We start from the raw sequence: 19,851 nt of genomic DNA, 5'->3' as shown, positions 1-19,851 counted from the left end.
CCACCAACAGCATATAAGCCTTCCTAGGTTCATCTTAAGGAACTGTCAAACCTTGACATCCTAAGGAACTGTCAAACCGCTTTTTTCTTTTTCTTCTTTCTTTCTTTTTCTTTCTTTCTTTCTTTTCTTTTCTTTCCCTTTCTCTCTCTCTCTCTCTCTCTCTCTGTCTTTCTTTCTTTCTTTTTGATGGAGTCTGGCTCTGTCACCGAGGCTGGAGTGCAGCGGCACGATCTCGGCTCACTGCAACCTCTGCTCCTGGGTTCAAGCTATTCTCCTGCCTCAGCCTCCTGAGTAGCTGGGATTACAGGCACCCACCACCGTGCCCGGATAATTTTTGCACTTTCAGTAGAGAAGGGTTTTTGCCATTTTGGCCAGGCCGGTCTCAGACTCCTGATCTGAGGTGATCCTCCTGCCTCGGCCTCCCAAAGTGCTGGGATTACAAGCGTGAACCACCACGCCCAGCCTCCAAACCACTTTTCACAGTCACTGAAAAATTTCGCAATCATGCCAGCAGTGCGTGAAGGTTCTCTTTTCCGCACACCCTTCCTGACGTTTGTTATTTTTAAGAATATGGCCGATCAATTAAAAAAAAAACACACACACACAAAAAAGAATATGGCCAGTCCAGTGTTTGAAGTAGTGTCTCATTGTGGATTCCTATGAATTTTTATAATAAGTAATGGTTTGGGTGTCTTTTGATGTGCTCACATTTATTCCTATATCTTGGGAGGATGTTGATAGAGGGGTCCAAAATTCCAGTTTGACAGAATAACTTCCAGATCTATGCTACAACATGGTGACTATAGTTAATAACGATATATTCTATTCTTGAAAATCACTGTGAGAGTAGATTTAAGTGTTCTCACCACAAACAGTAGTAAGTATGTGAACTCATGTGTATGTTTATTAGATCGATTTAGCCAACCCACAAATAGGAATGTTGCAATACCACATGTTGTATACAGTAAAAATATACAATTTAGGGAAACTTTTTTTTTTTTTTTTGAGACGGAGTCTCTCTTTGTCGCCCAGGCTGGAGTGCAATGGCACGATCTTGGCTCACTGCAAGCTCCGCCTCAATTTAGGGAAACATTTTAAAAGCTGTGTTACTAACATGAAGTTCTACATTCACACGACTAATGCCAGCTTCAATGGACACGGGTTGGAGGTTTCTTACCCGAGACCATGAGCTCCAGTGATATGGCTTTGGTGACTAGGGTTTTTGGTCTCATGCCGGTTTAGATAAAACAATAAGGACACACGTGGAGTGGTTTTAAGGAGCAAAAAGTTTAATAGGCAAGAAAGAAGAAAGAAAGAAGAAAAGAGCTCGTCTGTACAGAGCCAAGGGAGGGGAGCTTGGAACAAAGAAGGACCCCGTGTGTGGTGGAAAAGTGGTTGCTTATATTGGGAGGCTGGAGGAGGCGGTGTCTGGTTTGCATAGGGCCCAGGGGATTGGTTAGGCCAGGTGTGTCATTTACATAGCCCTCGAAAAACTTGTTCCTCCCACCTTAGCCTTTTAATATGCAAATGTGGGCCACCATGATGCTTTGTGTTATTTGGAGGTGGCCATCACGCTTGGCACAGGTGGTGATAAGAAGATGGCAGAAATCACCATATTGCATGAACCCATGTTTTAATGGCCAGCATTTGCATTTTAAAGCTTGCCGGCCAGGCTCTTTAAGACAGCTTCTCTGTTAGAAAAGAGATGGTTCAGGGGTTGTTTCTTATTACAGGAAAATTTCCACCAAGAACTTTTACCCTTACTATCTGCCTAAAATAATTCCTTAATAACTCTTGTATTATTCCTCCCCTTAAAGAGAGGCAAAGCTAACTGCTGTTAGTGCGTGTTGGATCATGGTTCTTTCTGGCTACTTCCTGCTGAAAAGGGGTGTTGTGTGGGGGAACAGCAGTTGGGCCTTTTTCTGAGGCTGATTTAAGGTTTCTCAAAAGAATGGCGTGTCCATGTGTGGCTTTGCTTGCAGCACCGTTTGGAGTTTAATTACTTTTAGGCAAAAAGAGAGAAATTTTACAAGAAGGTTTAAAATATAGGGTTAGAATATGAGTATTAAGATTACCACCATTGGGGCTGGGTGTGGTGGTTCATGTCTGTAATCCCAGCACTTTGGGAGGCCGAGGAGGGCAGATCCCCTGAGGACAGGAGTTCAAGACCAGCCTGGCCAACATGGCGAAACCCCGTCTCTACTAAAAATACAAAAATTAGCCGGGCATGATGGTGAGTGCCTGTAATCCCAGCTACTTGGGAGGTTGAGGCAGGAGAATCACTTGAACCCGGGAGGCAGAGGTTGCAGTGAGCTGAGGTTGTGCCACTGCACTCCAGCCTGGGCAGCAGAGCAAGACTCTGTTTCAAAAAAAAAAAAAAAAAAAAAAAACACCATCGTTAGTGGGAGTCCTACAGACCCTAAGTGGCAGTGGAGTTTGACACCTGTTGTTGTATCAATGGATTGCAATACAGGTTTCCCTCCACTAGATGTCGGTGTACATTACCAGGAACGTTACTGTAAAAGTAACTTTTTCCTAGAGAAAAGCATATGTTCCCTCCTTAACGTGCCATTAGAGAATAACTTTAGGCTTAGGCCATTTTTACTACTTGCAGTATGATTGGGAGAAATACATTATTGGGTGGCTAAAATAACTTTAGCGTTAATTTTGACTTTTTTTAATTATTAAATTTTTTATGACTTTCACAGACTCTCTTACAACATACTTAAACTTTTAGACTTGTCCTAAACATTCTTCCTTTAAACAACCAGTTATTTTCTTTTAGGACAAGTATTCACCATACAAAATCCTTTTTTATGTAAATGTTTTTATAACCTTTTTATAGCTTACAGTGCATTATATCACCAACCTTTGGTAAAAAGTTTTATTACACTTAATGCTAGTAAAACTTTAATGCTTGCTTTTTATTCGTTACTATTACTTCTGCTATAAGCAAAACAACCTTGATTAAATTTTTTCTGCAATTATTAATTTTGTTATAAGGATGATAATCAGGCAAAATATTACCACAATTACAATTTTACAACCAGAATTCTACATTGTGGGTGCCACAGAGTATAGTTTCATTGCAAATAGCAGTGTGACTACAACAATTTTCACAAGAATGGCTTTTTTTTTTTCTGGCCAGTAATTTTTGTTTAAAACTTTACTTGCTGGCCGGGTGTGGTGGCTCACACCTGTAATCCCAGCACTTTGGGAGGCCCAGGTGGGTGGATCACGAGGTCAGGAGATGGAGACCATCGTGGCTAACATGGTGAAACCCCGTCTCTCTAAAAATACACAAAATTAGCCAGGCGTGGTGGCGGGCGCCTGTAGTCCCAGCTACTCGGGAGGCTGAGGCAGGAGAATGGTGTGAACTCGGGAGGCGGAGCTTGCAGTGAGCTGAGATTGTGCCACTGCACTTCAGCCTGGGCAACAGAGCGAGACTCTGTCTCAAAAAAAAAAAAAAAAAAAAAAAACTTGCCAAGATATAACATTTTCCTTTGGGGATTCAGAAAGTTACAAATGTGATTTTATGAATATTTAAATTTTGCTGCAAATATGTGTTAAAAAGAAGTTTTAATATTTGGCCATGAACTTTGTGAGAAAAGGTTAGAAATAATAAAACATATTTGGTGGGTAGGAGTGGGACTGAGTAAGATGTGTAGCCCTTACTTAGTTACTTATCTTCTATGATTTTTAGCTTAAGATCTTCTAATTTTTTACATTAATATTTAGCTTTTTTTTTTTTTTTTTTTTTTTTTTTTTTACTGTCAGGGGTTGGTTTTTTAGCTTTTTGGCTTTGACTTGAGTGTGATGCATGTAGAAGTTGATTCCTGTAACTTTTACTGCCGAGGAGGTTGAAAGACGAACAGTGTAGGGCCCTTTTTAGCTTGGCTTAGGGAAGGAGACAGAGATGAGAGTTTTTACGAATACTAAATTTCCTGAGTTAAATAAAGATGGTTTTATTTCCTAGGGCTGGGCTTCTGCTATTGTGTTAATTTTTGTTGGAAGTGAGCTAGAGAGGTTACGTGGTTAACCATTCTAGAGGTTTCCCGTCTGAAAACAATGTTTGAGCACATTGATAAGTTTTATTTTTTCCTGAGTGAAAAGCTTTGTGAAGGACTTTAAGAACTTTCTATTGGCTGGAGGCTGACCAATAAATTTGCCATCCTGACTGTAGCCATCCTGAGGGCTGAAAAGTATGCCCTTGAGAAGTGGCTTATTCTATTTTTTCAGGGGAATATTGAGGTGTAATTTCTCTTATGGAGCCTTTTTAGATTAGAAGGGGCTTGAAGTGCATTAAGGTCTTGAAGCTTTTATGCCTTTGACTTAGCTGCCCGATTGGCTAACTTATTTCCTTCGGCTACCTTATTGTTTATTCTTTGATGTTTCTTACAATGCATCCCTGCTACTTTTTGCGGAAGAAAAAAAGGATAATAACCTGCTATTTTTTGGTGATATTTTTATAGGAGATTTATTAGCAGTAAGAACATGTTTTTTTGTTTTAAATGGCAGCATGAGCATGGAGAACCAAGAAAGCATACTTGGAGTTAGTGTAAATGTTAGTTACCTTTTCCTTGCTTAATTTAAGTGCTTTTTAAAGAGCTATTAACTCAGCTAATTGAGTGTTTGTGCCTGGGGAGAGTGACTACTGCTTATTCTGCCTTATTTACTTTTTGCTTTACGGGCTGTTTACCAGCTAAGAGCTCCCCCTAGAGGACAGTGATTCTGCTACATTATGTGGGCTGTAAACAGTTAAATTATTTTTATTTTCTAGGGTTAACTTGGAGGCTTTTCTGACTAGTAGAGCTATCATGACAATGGCTTCAATGGCTTGAAAGCATGTTTTTTGGTTTTTTGTTTGTTTGTTTGTTTGTTTTAGATGGAGTTTCACTCTTGTTGCCCAGGCTGGAGTGCAATAGAGCGATCTCGGCTCACTGCAACCTCTGCCTCTTGGGTTCAAGCAATTCTCCTGCCTCAGCCTCCCAAGTAGCTTGGATTACAGGCATGTGCCACCACTCCTGGCTAATTTTTTGTATTTTTAGTAGAGATGAGGTTTCTCCATGTTGGCCAGGCTGGTCTTGAACTCCCAACCTCAGGTGATCCACCCACCTCAGTCTCCAAAAGTGCTGGGATTACAGGCGTGAGCCACCATGCCTGACCGAAAGCATGTTTTAACTAAGGTTGAGAAAATATTGGATTAGACTTTTTCCTAAAATGCCCCTTATGGTTGTGCTGTGGGAAGAAGGGAGGCCTGGATTAGAGAATAGAAAAGAGAGAGAGACTAGCTTTAGTGTTTAGAAGGAGGTCTACTTTGCTTCCTTTAATTTCCAGAATTATCCAGGGCTCTTGTGCTATAATGGCAGTTTGAGCTACTGGAGCCTAGGTTCAAGCACCAGGATCCATCAGTTTTGCTGGACCATCTGTGAGACTGGTTTTGAACTCAGTGACCTCCACGTCTGGGGGCAGTTCTGTTTTCAGTGGTTTTTGCCACAGGCTGGACAGAGTGGAGGTTGCTTCATTTTGCTGACTGGACATTCTGGCCTGCTACACTAATAGCAACTAGAGGATGCATCTTGGTGATCTGGGACTTTGCGAGCCTTCAAAGCTGCTACTAGAGACTTTGTCCTTCTCCTGAGCTTATTTTCTTTCTTTTGGGACTCCTCTTGGTCCATATTATAAAAGACCAAAGTGGCCACCTTCAGGTTTTTTAAGGTGCTATTTGGTCCTGTAGCTTGCTTTTGTAGTTTTTTTTTTTTAATATTGGGAGCTGCCTGTGTAATAAATTTGTCCCTCAGGATGAGCTGTTCCTTAACTGAATTAGAGAATAAAAAGATATACTTTTTTAGTGCCTCTTTTAGCCTTTTTATAAAGGTTACAGGATTTTTATTTGGCTTTTGTTCCATTATAGACAGTTTAGAGTAATTGAGAGGTTTGGCCCTGGTTTTCTGTAGGCCTTTTAAAATGCATATTAAAAAGGGCTTTTTCATTCATTTTCTGAGCTATGGGGTTAAGGTTGTTTACCTGAACTGCTTCCCTCCCTATTGGGAATGGTGTTTCTGCTATTTCTTTGCTTTCCCTGTTTGTTTTCTTTTCCTTTTGGTGTAGTATAGGAGATATATTGCTTATTTTTAAAATTATTTGCTGCTTGCAGAGGTACCTGCATTTTAGCTGCTATTAGGGTTTGGTTTAGGAGCAACATAACATTCCTTCATGTGAGGTTAAACACCTGAGTTAAATTTTGGAAAGCTTATATATACATATCAGGGGTTTTAGAAAATTGGCCTAAGTTTCCCTTTATTTATCTAAGGTTCTGTAATGGAAGGGAATTTGAGGGAGCCTCAAATAAAGGGGATGATTTAATGGTTCCCCTGAAAGTTGCTTTTCTAATTTTGGAGAACTATTTTCCCTGGGCCTGCCTGTTATGATTTCTAAAAGAGCTGGGCTGATTTTACAATGCTTGCAAAGGTTTAGTAAAGTTGCCATGCCCTCGTGCATAAGAAAATGAGCCACTTATTTTTAAAGTTTTGATGTTAAAGAAGTTCCAGGGTTTAGAGTGCACTCCAGAGGAGTGCAAGCTGAGGATAATTTATTACCCATTTAGAAAAAGAATTGAGAATAAAAGCGTTTTTTTCGTTTCCTTCCTTTCTGTATGACCCAGAGTGGAGAAGACGAGTGTCCTCTGACTTTTCCCCTTCCTGGTTTCTGGATCCCAAAACCATGTTAAATGTGTCTGCATTTATGGCATGGTTCTGCAAGCTATGGAACTGGATGAACCAAGTTATGGGACCAAACACGCTTACCCATGCAACCTTAGCTTATGTGCCTTGTGTGATTTTCCTTTGACTTTCTAAACCTTTGTGATTTGCCTGGCTTCCCGAAAAATGGATTTCTGGAAAGACCATGTTGCCTTTGGACAAGACTCCTTTAATGGAGGCAATGAGCTATACTGCCTGTTATTATGGCCCTTGCCAAAGCATTTACCCTTAGAAAAACGGTTTTTGTTAACTTTCGAATTTAAAATTCCTTTACTAATTGAGTATTGTCTTAATTGAAGACAGAATAGGTGCCTTAAAAGAATGTAGGCACCAAATGGATGGGACAATATTGGGACTAAAATTTAGATGTGGAAGACATTTTACTCCTAACTATAGAAAGCAGAGGTCTCCCATTTACAGAAGTAGCTTACAGCCCGGTTTTTAGTGGTGTGAAAGGAAGCAGTGGACTAGCAATGCATCTTATGAAGAGGATTTCTATTTCCACTAGGTACCACTTAGGAATACCATGTGCTTGCCAGAGAAACCATAGAGAGAGACATTTAATGAGTTACTGACTGCTGCAATTTGCAATTTTTTTAACAGACCTGTTTTCCTGCACTGTAAAGATTCCTGCACATTAGACATATGGAGAGAAAGAGACCATGGATAGAGAGAGAAAGTTTGGTGACAGGAGAACTGGAAGAGAGCCTTGAGATTAAAGGACAGATTTAAGGTTGAGATTCACTCCATACTCACTAGTCTGATGAATAGATTCACTTTCCTGGCCAGTGCACCAAAATGATACTGCTTCGATAACTAGAGGAACACCAGGGTTTTTGGTCTCACACAGGTTTAGATAAAATGACATGGACACACATGGAGTGGTTTTAAGGAGAAAAAGTTTAATAGGCAAGAAAGAAGAAAGAAAGAAGAAAACAGCTCCCCATACAGAGACAGAGGCAGGGGAGCTTGGAACAAACAGGAACCCCATGTGTCGTGGAAAAGTGGTTGCTTATATTGGGAGGCTGGAGGAGGTGGTGTCTGGTTTGCATAGGGCCCAGGGGATTGGTTTGACCAGGTGTGTCATTTCCGTAGCCCACAAAAAAATCTGTCCCTCCCACCTTAGCCTTTTAATATGCAAATGCGGGTCACCATGATGTTTTGAATACATGGTGTTATCTGGAGGTGGCCATCACACTTGGCACAGGTGGTAACAAAGAGAAGACAGTAGGAATCACCATATTGAGTGAACCCAGTTTTTAATGGCTGGCATTTGCACATTAAGCTTGCTGGCCGGGCCATTTAAGCTGTCATTTCTGTTAGAAAAGAGATGGTTCAGGGATTGTTCCTTATTACTGGAAAATTTCCACCAAGAACCTTTACCCTTACTATCTGCCTAAAACAATTTCTTAGTAAATCTTGTATTACCAGGAGGTCACTGGGGGAACAACATCTTGGGTTAAACACTCTATGAGGCATAGCACCTGTAGGTCCCTGCATGGGCTGAGGTCACGGGACTCATGGAGAATTCAACCTCTACCACGGAGTAGGGTACTTTGATATTAGATACGAGGGTGGGGTCTTGTCAGCTGCATCCTCCTCAGAAAGAAGGAAAGTGTCTGTCCACCCAGCTTTGCATCTGACACAGGAGGGCCATGTTATCTCCCGAGACCACAGTGGGGCCTGGTTGCACTGAGAGGGAGGCTGTCTCACGGATCTGTCCTGGAGAGAAGAAGGATGGGTGAGGAGCCGCCCCACCTTGTTCTGAGCTGAGACTTCCCCAGGCCTCTCTCTCTGGGACCCTCAGTATCTCTGTCTCTGTTTTCTCTGAGTCTCCCCGTCCCCGGCCAATCCATCCTCTCTCTCTCTCTGCCTCTCCCTCCCTTGAGACCCCCACCCCTCATCCCAACCATCACCACCTAGGCTCCCCTGGCAGGGCCTGTACAGAGCCTGGGTCCCTAACTGAACCCGCTGGGCTTCTCACCTGCGATCAGGATGTCCAGGGGGGTCACTGGGGGCTGACCACCTAGAGGAGAGGTTGTGTCCACTGAACATCTGTATTGGCCCCCATGGGAGATGCTCACAGGGCCCAAGGGGAAGTCATCTTGGGAGAACTTCTGGCCAGAACTCTGGGGAAGGTGATGTATCTTTTTTTTGGACAGAGAGAATATTTTGCAGCCAACATCAGAGCAACACAGGAGGGTCAACCTCTCTCCATGGGCCATGACAGGACCCTGTGGAGTCAAATGGGAGGGCTCCCTAGGCACACCTGGAGTGTGCGAGGAGCTGGGACTCAGAGGGCTGGTTCCTTCCAAGCCTCTTCTTTCACCAGGTTGCCTCCAGGTATGGTCAGAATCTAGTGAGCTGCTGGAGCTCTTGGTCTCAGGTGCTAAAGTCTGCTAAACCAGACTGGTAAACCTCCACCTGTGGCTAGAAATCATGGGGTCTGCTAGGATCAGGGCTTGGAACTGTCCATTGGACTGTTTTTCGGGGTCCAGGAGACAGAATAGCTTGTGTTCACCTTCCACAGTCAGAATGAACCTGTCAAATCCCAGCCGTGAAGGACATAATGGGGTCACCTTACCTCCTGAGGTCAGGACAGGGCTGGGCTGAGCTGAGAGGGTGGATTTGCTGTAGAATCCTAGGAGAGAAGGAAGCACCATGTTAAATGGGGCTCACACCTTCCACATCATCCCCCAGGGCTGGGCTGTGAGAAGGGAGACACCCCTGAGAGCCGAACCCCTTCCTGAATGCAGTGCCTGGGGCTGGGACCCCTGAGTGTCCTCTCGTCTGTCACCACCAGTTCCAGGCGGTCACTGGGTTCTGACAAGCCTGCAGGGCTGAGAAAGTGACAGCGATATCACTGTGCATAGTGCAGAAGTGCATGGAAATAGGGGAAGAAAACATAACTCCTGCACTGACCCTGGGTCATGGGTGTTCTTTCTACCAAACAATTCTCTGCTTGGGCTTCCCTTTTTTTGTTACTATTTTCTAACAGTCTCCTCCACATCTCCCTGGATACAGCACTTGATTCATTTCTGCCTCCTCAGTGCCCCTTGCCTAGTTCTCAGAACCTCCCTCCTCCTCTTTCCATGGTCCTGCCCTGAAGCCTTAGGGACATTGGGTGGGTTAGCACTCCAACTTTGAAAGGAAAGCTAATCTTTATTTAAATAATCATCTGTCATCCACTGTCTGTGGCCAGGACTTAGCAGCAAATACAACTGGTGGCTTCCTCAGTTGGACCCTTTCCAATGAGGCTGACTGAGGGGTGAGCACACAAGTGCATGAGAAGTGCTAGGAGTTCAGCCAGAGTGCAATTAGAACCTGTCCTTTCTGCAGGAGGAGGATGGAAGAATCCTTGCTCAAAAGTATATGCTCTCACTTCTTCTATTCAGCATAGTAATAGAAGTCCTAGACACAGCAATTAGGCAATAAAAATACACAAAAGCACGCAAGTCAGATAAAAAGTGATATTGTCTCTGTTTGCTGACATGATTTTATATATAAAAATCTGTAAAGACTCAACCAAACAACTTTTAGAACTGATCCACGAATTTAGTAGAGTTGCAGGATACAAAATCAACATGCAGAAATTGGTAGCATCTCTATATACTAAAAACAAACTATCCAGAAAGAAATCAAAAGAAAAATTACACTTATAATAGCTAAAAAATTACTTAGAATTAAATTTACCCAAGGAGGTTTAATATCTCTGCACTAAAATCTTTATAACATTGATGAATGAAATTGAACAAGACGCATATAAATGGGAAGGTGGCTTATGTTCATGGTCTGCAAGAATTAACATTGTTAAAATGTTCATATAACAATGAGAACACATGGACAGAGGGAGGGGAACAACACACACTGGGGCTTGTAGTGGGAGGGCAGAGGATGAAGGGAGGGAGAGCATTAGGAAAAAGAGCTAATGCATGCTGGGCTTAATAACTAGGTAATGGGTTGATAGGTGCAGCAAACCACCATGGCACAAGCCTACCTATGTAACAAAGCTGCAGGTCCTGTACATGTGCCCTGGAACTTTAAAAAAAAGTTCATACCTGCAGACTCAATGCAATTCCTAACAAAATTCCAAGGTCGTTTTCCACAGAAATAGAAAAACAATCCTAAAATTTGAATGGGACTACAAAAGGACCCCAAATAGCCAAAGCAATCTTGAGCAAAGGGAAGAAGGGGGATATCACACTATGGAATCCCCAAATATCCTACAAAGCTACAGCCAGGAAGACATCATGGAACTGGAATAGAAACAGGTTCAGTGATCAGTGCAACAGGGATGAAAGCAAAGAAGGAAACACACACATTTACGGTGAATTGATCCGCAACAAAGTTTCCAAGAACAAGAGAGGGCAGTCCTTTTGAATAAATGGTCCTAGGAGAACTGAGTCTCCATGGAGTGTGGAGGTCTGGGTCCTCCCTGGGCTAGTGGATGGCCAGAGCAGTATACACGCTCGGCTCAGCTGAACGTCCCCTTTCCTGGGAGGAAGAAGGCTTCATTATTTTCTGTTTGAGGGTAAGCTGTGCAGCTGGGCATAGGACACATCCTGGGGATATTCATATGAAGAAGAATGAAATTGAACCCTTATCCCATATACAAAAATGGGTGGGAGAAAAGCTTCAAGACGTTGGTCTGGGCAAGGTTTTTTGGATATGGCCCTGAAAACACAAGCAACAAAAGCAAAAATAGACAAAACGTGTGGCTTCTAAACAGCTTCTGCAAACAACAGAATGAAGAGATAACTCAGAAATGGGAGAAAATAGTTGCAAGCTGTATACCTGATAAAGGGTTAATATGCAAAAATATGTAAGGAACTAAAACAACGCAACAGCAAGAAACCAAAAACTACTTGAAACATGGGCAAAGTAGCTGAACAGGCATTTCTCAAAAGAAGACATACAAATGGTCAGCAGCTATATGAAAAGGTGCTCAGACAAAAGCTTTGTCTTTTGAGATGATAATTTTTCATTCCTTTTGTTAAAATACTGAATTACATTGATTGAGTTTTTGAAAATTAAGCTATCCTTGCTTTTCATAAACAAAATTAAAGGATAATAAAAAACCAGTGTGGTCATGATATACTGCCTATTTTATAGAGACATGAATCTTACTTGTTAATATTTGTTAAGTGATTTATATTTCTGTGAGAGATCTTCTATGACTTTCCCATTCTGTAGTTTCCTTGTCAGGTTTTGGTATCAACTTGTTCCTAGTCTGATCAAATGTATTTGTGTAAATATATACAAAATATTCTCAGGGAAAATTTATGCAAGTTTGTGTGTGTGTATGTCTGTGTGTTTCATGAGTGCATAAGAGTTTGAAAAAACCACCAACAAACCTTGCTGAAGTGGCATTTACTTTGTGGGAACATTTTTGATTACAGGATCAATGCATTTTATATATGTTTATGTATGATGATTCAGTTTTTCTATTTATCCTTATGTTCATTAAGTAAACTGTAATTTTTCACATTTCATCTATCTCATCTACATTTTCTGTTATGTCAGCATAGAATTGCTGACAGTTTTCTTTCACCTCTGTAAAGCTGTGTGTAGGGTCTGTAGTGCTGCCTCCCATTTTGTTCCTGTATGGAAATGGATGCCTGCTCTTTTTTCATTTTTATTTTTCTCATTGTGGCCAAGATTCATGTATCATTAATGTTTTCAAGAATAAACATTTTGACTTTATTAATTTTTCTCTATTTTTTGTTTGTCCTCATTAGAAGCTCCCATTTTCCCATGTCATTGGTTTGATGTGTAATATTTACATGATCATTCAATTTAAAACATTGTCTGACTTCTGTTTTGTTTTATCAGTTAACTCATTGTGAATTGAGAGGTCTGCTACTTTATTTTGATAATGCAGGGATATTATTTATCTTTGCAGAATCAGGTGACTCCCAACGTTCCCGCAATCTTCTAGTGGTCTGTGTCAGGGGTCTGGGCTGGCTGGGGTTCAGTGATGTCTACTGGAGGCAGCTTCCATGCCTTCTGGGGTCCTGAGTCTCCATGGCTTGTGGGGTCTGGGTCCCCCCTGGATTAGTGGATGGCCACAGTGGCATAGACACTTGGCTCAGCTGGAGAGGCCCCTTCCTGGGATGGAGGAGGCTCAGTTGCCTTCTGTCTGAGGGTCAAGCTGTGCAGCTGGGCGTAGGTCACATCCTGGGGGGCTTCAGATGCAGCAGCCTGCAGTGGGGGAGAATGAGAGGGAAGGAACATGATGGGGGTGGGGGGGTCTGGGGGCCTGGAGAGGAAAGGACCAGCCTGAGTGTCCATCTGTCTGTCCTCTTCTGCCTGTGTGTCCTTTGTGTCCAGGAATTCCCCAGACAGTGGGGAAGGAGGAGAGGCCATTTCTCTCCTAGGTCTGGAGTGTTTCACCTCGGCATACGTCACTGCCTGGGGGTCTTCATCGTGTGGGCTCTGCTGGAGAGAGACAGTGGTGGGGGGTGTCCTTGAATCCCCCTGACCCCCTGGAGTCAATTTTCCCCACTGTTCCCAGGGTGATCCGATTACATCCCTTTCCTGATGGAATCTCAGGGACGCCCTAAGGCCGTGGAGGGTCTGGCCGCTCCCTCCCTGTGGTTCTGGCCTCTGCTCCTCACTCTGACCTTGCCCATTTGGCTGCAGCCTCACGGGCCTTCCTGCAAGAGCTCGCTGCTGCCTCGGGGCCTTTGCATGGCTGTTTCCTCTGCCTGCAGGGGCTCGTCCATTAGAGGATCGTGTGGCCCCCTCCGTCCAGGCTTCTCAGATGACAACTGAGCAGACAGCCCTCCCCTTCCATTCAGACTGGCCCCACTGCCCCACACTCTCTGCCCTTTCCCTGGTTTATGTTCCTTACAGCACATTGCACTCCTGGACACAGTGCATTCATTTGCATTTTGTCTCCCACCATGAGGTGAGCTCAGGAGGCGGGGGCGGCTTTCCTCCCTGCTGTGTCTGCAGCTCCCATGGGGAGCCCAATCCACAGTGAGCTCCCTGGGAACACTCGCTGGATGAATGAATGAAGGGGAGCCCAGGGGACCGAGGTGGTTCATTTATTCCTCATCCTCCTGAGGCCTGGGGAGCGCTCTAACAACCAGAGGGCCAAACAGAGGATGAGGAGCAGGAAGGGGACCGGGGAGGAGGCCCACGAGGTCCCAGGACACCAGGAGAGAGTGAGGTCCCAGCAGGCGGGAGGCAGAGTGCTGGACAAGGAGGGGTCCACCGTGACGATGCTGAGAGCCGGGGGAAGGAGGACAGAGAAGTCCTGCAGGATTAGATCTGGCACCAGGAGGCCTTTGGTGCCTGGGACAGGGGCGGGGTCTCACCCAAGTGTCCATTTCCACCCTGTCCTCAGGCTGTGTGTTCTTCACGGCAGCATCTGCTGGGGTAGAGCAAGGGGTTCATCTCCTGAGAAGGTTCCCTGGGACCTCTCATTCCTGCTGGTCCCTGCCCTGTTCCCATTAGTGCCACTGCAATGCAGGGAGGGGCTGTGATGTCCCCGAGGTCCCACAATGTGGGTTCAGACCACTTCTCCCTGAGTCCCTGACCAATCCTAGCCTGTGCTCCTGCCCCCATTGCTATTGAAATTTTGGGACCCCCAGCTCCACCCCAGGTGCACCCTCTCTGCCTCTCACTCACAGAGGTTTTCTCCCTGGACGTCAGCAGCTGGGCTGGACCTGGGGGAGGATACGGGAGTGTAAGGGGCAGTGAGGTGGCCGTTGGGATGGGTGGGAGTCTGAGGTCTTTGGGCAGAATTACCTCCTCTGTAGGCCCCCGTCCTTGGGCTCTGGCTCTGCAGCCCCTGGAGGACGTTGGAAATCAGCCTGTCTCTGGGCTGGGGGAAGATGGACAGAGTCTCAGCTCTGGGAACGTTAGAACCACCTGCCTTGCACATGCAACTCAAGAGGAAAGGAAACCTGAAAATACACTTGCAAGGATGTTTTAAATACTTTCTAAGTTTAGAAAAACCGAAAGAATAAAGCACTTCCATTACTCCCTCATTTATTTTCTTCTTTCTAGATTTTCTCACTGGGAATTTCTGGAGCAGAGTTTCTAAGCTGACCTCTCCTATCTGGAGTCCCTTTGGCTGGTGCCTTGAGCCCACCCTCCATCAGCCCATGGGTCCCCCAATTTCCTACTTACCCAATGTCCTGTGTTTTCCCTGACGCCAGTGTTGGAGGAGGAGGAAGAGGAGGAGGGAGAGAAGCAGGATGGAGACCACCAAGACCCCGATCAGTACCTCCCAGTGCCTTCTCAGACCTTGGGCGTGATGACATCAGGAATGGGGATGATGTCATTGATGTGCACACCTACTGTGTGTGCACCTACTGTGTGTGCTGGGTCTTTCTTTCAGTACCTTCAACCCTCACAGCAGTTGTGCAACCTGAGATTGCCACCCTCTCTCCACCCATTTCACAGATGCACAAACTGAGGCTCAGAGAGGGGAATCGCCTGCCCCAGACCCCTGCAGCCAGGAAGCGGCAGGGCTAGGAAGGAAACCCGGGAGTCTGACCTGCAGCCCTTGTTCCCTGCACCAGAGCCAAGCCCCAGAGTTGCAGGGAAAGAGCCTGACTGTCTTGAACCACCGCCCTGCTCCCCTCCCCTGCCCCAGGTCACCGTCTCTGCTGCAGGTGGGACAGGACGGGCCCTTGTGGAATCGGGTCTGGGAGGTTCCCTGGGAGGCCTCCTCTCCCAGGAGGGCACAGCTGGGAGTCAGAGCTGAAAGGAACTTTCCCACCCGCAGGCCTCTCTCCTTTACACTTGGAGAAACTGAGGCCCATGCAGGGGAGGGGCCTGTCCACATCACCACCTCCAGAGGAGCCTGAACCTAGGACAGAACCCACCCTTGGCTCCCCTAGACCCTGCCCACCTCCCACTCAGAGCCCCTCACTCACCACTGTGGGGGCCTGACCGTGTAGGCATGAGGGGCTGGTCCTCAGGGCCTGCTGGGTTAGAACAGGGATGTGAGGGCTGGGGCTGCCCTGCTCCCCACATCAGCTCGGCTCCCCGCAACATCTCCTTCAGCCTTGACCCCCTCACCCCCCACCAGCCCAGCCTCAGGGCCTTGGGAGCCTGTGGTGCCTCCCAAGTCGCTGCCCGACTCCCACATCTGTGGAAGCAAGCCCAGCTGAGAATTGGAACGAGGACTTAGATCCACTGAGCATGTCTTGAGACAGGCCTCAGGCTTTGGAAACTCTCTGGACAGAGGCCTCTGAGACTCACCAGCTGTTGAGACGGACCTTGTGGGTGAGGGCCTGGGACCCTCCAAGGATCCTGGGTAGAAGGACAAGAGGAGGGTGAGAGTCTGGGGTTGCCCCTGGGTCTCCACATCAAATTGAACCTCTCCCTGTATCTGCCCTGCAGCTTCCCAAGGACCATTTCTCTGCCCACCTGGCACCTTCTGGACCCTAGGTGAGGGAGAAGAGCATGGGCATGCCTGGGAGGGCCCCTGTTGTCCTCCTCCCCTCTGAGGGCTGAGCCCCCACTGGCTGAGCCCCTCTCCCTCCATCCCTGCCCAGAGCTCTCCTGGCAGCAGGGCGTGAACTGGGCCACTGAGCTCAGAGAGGACAGGGTCAGGAGCCTCACCTGAGACTATGAGCTCCAGGGGGTCACTGGGGTGTGACAGCAGGTAGTGGGAGAAGCCGTGTGAGCTGAAGCACCTGTAGGTCCCCCCGTGCACTGAGGTCACAGGACTCATGGGGAATTCAGCCTGGTGCTGCTGAGCTCCGTGCTCTGATCTCAGATGCAGTAGGGGATGGGCTGCCCGCTCCTTGATCAGAAGGAAAGTGTCCATCGGGCTCCGTGACTGACACAGCAGGGTCACGCTCTTTCCTGAGGTCACAAGAGGACTCGGCAGGGCTGAGAGGGTGGGTTTGCTGTAGGCTCCTAGGAGAGAAGGAGGCACCGTGTTAAATGGGGCTCCCACCTCCCACATCATCCCCAGGGCTGGGCTGTGAGAGGGAGAAGCCCCTGAGAGCCGACCCCCTTCCTGAGGGCAGAGCCTGGGGCTGGGACCCCTGAGTGTCCTCTTACCTGTCATCACCAGCTCCAGGGGGTTGCTGGGCTGTGACCAGCCTACAGGGCTGTGATAGTAACAGCGGTATCTCCCTGCATAGTCCTCTGTCATGGATGGGATGGAGAATCTGGCCTTGTTCTTGGGCTCCAGTGGGTTCTGTCTGTCCCAGGGTGCTGGGCTTTCCTCTTTATCCAGACGGTACTCCCGAGCCTCCAGGGTCCCCTGACACCAGATGGTCACAGAGTTCCCCCAGCTGATCACAGAGCCTGGCTCAGCCCAGAGGGTGGGTTTGGGGAGGGGCCCTGGAAGAAAATCAGAGGCTGGATCCCAAGACCTCCCTCAGCCCTCAGATCCCAGCTCTCAGCCCCAGGACCCCCCCGTCATCCCCATCAGTCACCCAGAACTGCTGTCTCCTCCCCCAGCTGCCCATGGGTGGCCCCTTGTCCCAGTGAGGAGGAGGGACCTGGGACAGCTGGGGACAGACTCACCTGCCTGCACGTGGGTCCTGGGGCCCAGACTCAGCCCTGGAAGAGAGTTCCCTGTGAGGGATTTGCCCCGGAAGACTGAGCAGGTCCTCTCTTTACCCTGAGATTTTTTTTTTTTTTTTTTTTTTTTTTTTTTTAGACGGAGTCTTGCTGTCACCCAGGCTGGAGCGCAGTGGTGCGATCTTGGCTCACTGCAAGCTCCGCCTCCCGGGTTCCCGCCGTTCTCCTGCCTCAGCCTTCTGAGTAGCTGGGACTACAGGCGCCTGCAACCACCCCCGGCTAATTTTTTGTATTTTTAATAGAGACAGGGTTTCACCATGTTAGCCAGGATGGTCTCGATCTCCTGACCTCGTGATCCGCCCGCCTCGGCCTCCCAAAGTGCTGGGATTACAGGCGTGAGCCACCACACCCGGCTACCCTGAGATTTTTGAGTCTCCTAAAGAACCAGGGCCTGGCTGTGAGGCAAAGTTCCTCCAAGACTCGGGTCTCCCCTCCCCTTCTTTAAATCTCACCGAGGCAGAGCAGGGCCGTGAGGGTGGGGATCATGGCGTCTCCTCCGAGGGGCCCCAGCTGTGCAGATGGTTGAGTCCTCAGTGCCGGCAGGACAAAGAGACACACAGGGTGTGGCCGCTTGGAGGCTGGGTCCTTCTCATCATGGGGTTGTTCCATCAGCAGCCCACAGGAAGGGAAACTGCCCTCATTTGAACCCCAGCCTGGCTTTCATTTCCCCAGGGCTAGGGCTGGGGCAGGCACCAGGTTCTCTGCAGACATTTCAGACAGAAATGGGGTCTCTCTGATCCCAGCCTGCTGTCTGCCTGATCTTAATTCCTCTCTTGACCAAACATCAACCCGTATATATCGTGTGTTTGCAAAGTGCCTGACACTGGGGGTACATCATTGAACAAGTGAAAAAAAAAACACCAAAAACCTGCATTTTCAGAGTACAGATGAACCATAAAGCTTCCTTTTGCTGCCATAACAAATCACCACAGCTTAGTGGCTTCACATAATGTAGGTTTATTAACTTACCGTCCCGGAGGTCACAAGTCCAAAATGGGTCTCCCTGGGCTAAAATGAAGCTGCTATCAGAGCCGTGTCCTCCTGGAGGCTCCAGGGAGAATCTGTTCCCTCGCCTGTTCAAGCCTCTGCAGGCTCCCGCATTCCTGCCTCTCAATTCGCTCCAACCTCAAAGCCACCAGTCCCGTTATCTGCCCCCTGCTTCCATGCGCTCACCTCCTTCTCTCACTCTGACCCTCCTGCCTTCCTCTTTCACTTACTCAGCCTCTTGTGATTACATCAGGCCCACCTGGATAATCTCCCCAACCCAAGATCCTTGACTTAATCACATCTGCAAAGTCCCTTTTGCCACATAAGCTTCCCCAACTCACAGGGTCTGGGGCTCAGGAGGTGGACATCTCTGGGAGGTCACTATTCTGCCTCCCACAGGACTTCAGGGACTCCTTTAGCCAAATCTCACATAGAGCACTTCTCTGCGATGACGGAGAGCGGCTGGGCATGCCAGTCGAATGCTTGGTGGGCCAGTACGCAGCCAGGTCATGGTCGGCTGCTCATGTCCCATGGGACCTGCCCACTTGAGGCCAAACATTCCATCTCCACCAGAGCCCGGTAGACACCTAAAAACTGTGTCGCAAAACAAAACGCATTCTCTGCAGCGCTAGCACGATGTAGCTCCAAAATATGTATATATTTTTTTCTTTTCTGAGACGAAGTCTCGCTCTGTCGCCCAGGCTAGAGTGTTGTGGTGTGATCTCAGCTCACCGCAACCTCTGCCTCCTGGGTTCAGGAGACTCTCCTGCTCTAGCCTCCTGTGTAGCTGGGATTACAGGCACCCGCCACCACTCAGAGCTAATTTTTGTATTTTTAACAGAGATGGGGTTTCACCATGTTGGCCAGGCCGGTCTCAAACTCCTGACCTCAGGTGATCCGCCCATCTCAGCCTCTCAAAGTTGCTGGGATTACAGGCATGAGCCACCACGCCCAGCCAAGCATAGATTTTAAATGTTTTCACAGATGTTAGTATGTGGAGTGATGGACATGTTAATTGTCTTGATTCCATCATTCCACAGTGTATACATTTATAACACATTGTACCCCATAAATATATATAGTTGGTGAATTAAATATTTAGTAAAATTATTTTGAAAAGGAAAAAAGCCATAAATACATAACAAGCAAGCAAAAAGGCCAGATAGCTTCAACCCTTAGATCACTGCCTGTGTTAGCTTCAACCCTTAGACAGCTACCTGTGTAAAACACTTCAGGTGGCCAGCTCTCAATAATCATCCATTTGAGTGGGCACGTCCTGCAATGATCTGGAATTGTAGTCTGTCCTAGATGGTGACTAACCATTTTCTGTCTCTGTTCTTCTTAAAAGGATGAGAGGACCTTCTAACTTTAGAACTGAAACATAGGGTGGGAGGGGAAAGAGGAAGCAGAAAAAACAAACCCCAAATTAATCGTATCTAATGGTCAGGAAGGCAAAGAAGGAGAGGCTTGCGGGAGGCTGAAAGTCAAAGTGCCGGGAAACGCATGAACACCACTGCCTTCAGGTTTCCAAGCACCTGCTTTTAGT

At 46.9% G+C, this 19,851-nt stretch overlaps 1 protein-coding gene across 14 annotated transcripts; it reads right to left on the bottom strand.

Moving 5' to 3' along the window:
- Nucleotides 1–12,437: 12,437 nt before the first annotated feature.
- Nucleotides 12,438–18,278, bottom strand: LILRB4 (leukocyte immunoglobulin like receptor B4). Of its 14 annotated transcripts, none has more exons than XM_063800143.1 (12): nt 17,771–18,278; nt 17,262–17,297; nt 16,791–17,075; nt 16,344–16,643; nt 15,981–16,031; nt 15,653–15,703; nt 14,901–15,017; nt 14,517–14,592; nt 14,397–14,434; nt 14,084–14,139; nt 13,041–13,199; nt 12,438–12,962 (listed from the first exon to the last, which is right to left on the bottom strand). In XM_063800143.1, exons 1-12 carry the CDS (start codon nt 17,925–17,927, stop codon nt 12,816–12,818), a joined length of 1,473 nt encoding a protein of 490 aa, XP_063656213.1. In that variant the 5' UTR covers nt 17,928–18,278; the 3' UTR covers nt 12,438–12,815.
- Nucleotides 18,279–19,851: the final 1,573 nt, after the last annotated feature.

This window comes from Pan troglodytes, chromosome 20 (assembly GCF_028858775.2).
Source record: "Pan troglodytes isolate AG18354 chromosome 20, NHGRI_mPanTro3-v2.0_pri, whole genome shotgun sequence".
Taxonomy (NCBI): Eukaryota; Metazoa; Chordata; class Mammalia; order Primates; family Hominidae; genus Pan; species Pan troglodytes.
This window is presented reverse-complemented; position numbering and strand designations above follow the sequence as displayed.

Excerpts from the sequence above, each read along its gene's own strand:
- LILRB4 (XM_063800138.1), bottom strand. The coding sequence starts at position 17,927 with ATGGAACAACCCCATGATGAGAAGGACCCAGCCTCCAAGCGGCCACAC. Across the intron at positions 15,704-15,980 it reads AAGGTCCGTCTCAACAGCTG|CAGGCCCTGAGGACCAGCCC; the intron begins GTGAGTCTCAGA and ends GTTCTAACCCAG. Across the intron at positions 14,435-14,516 it reads GACGGGGGCCTACAGAGGAG|GTCCAGCCCAGCTGCTGACG; the intron begins GTAATTCTGCCC and ends ATCCTCCCCCAG.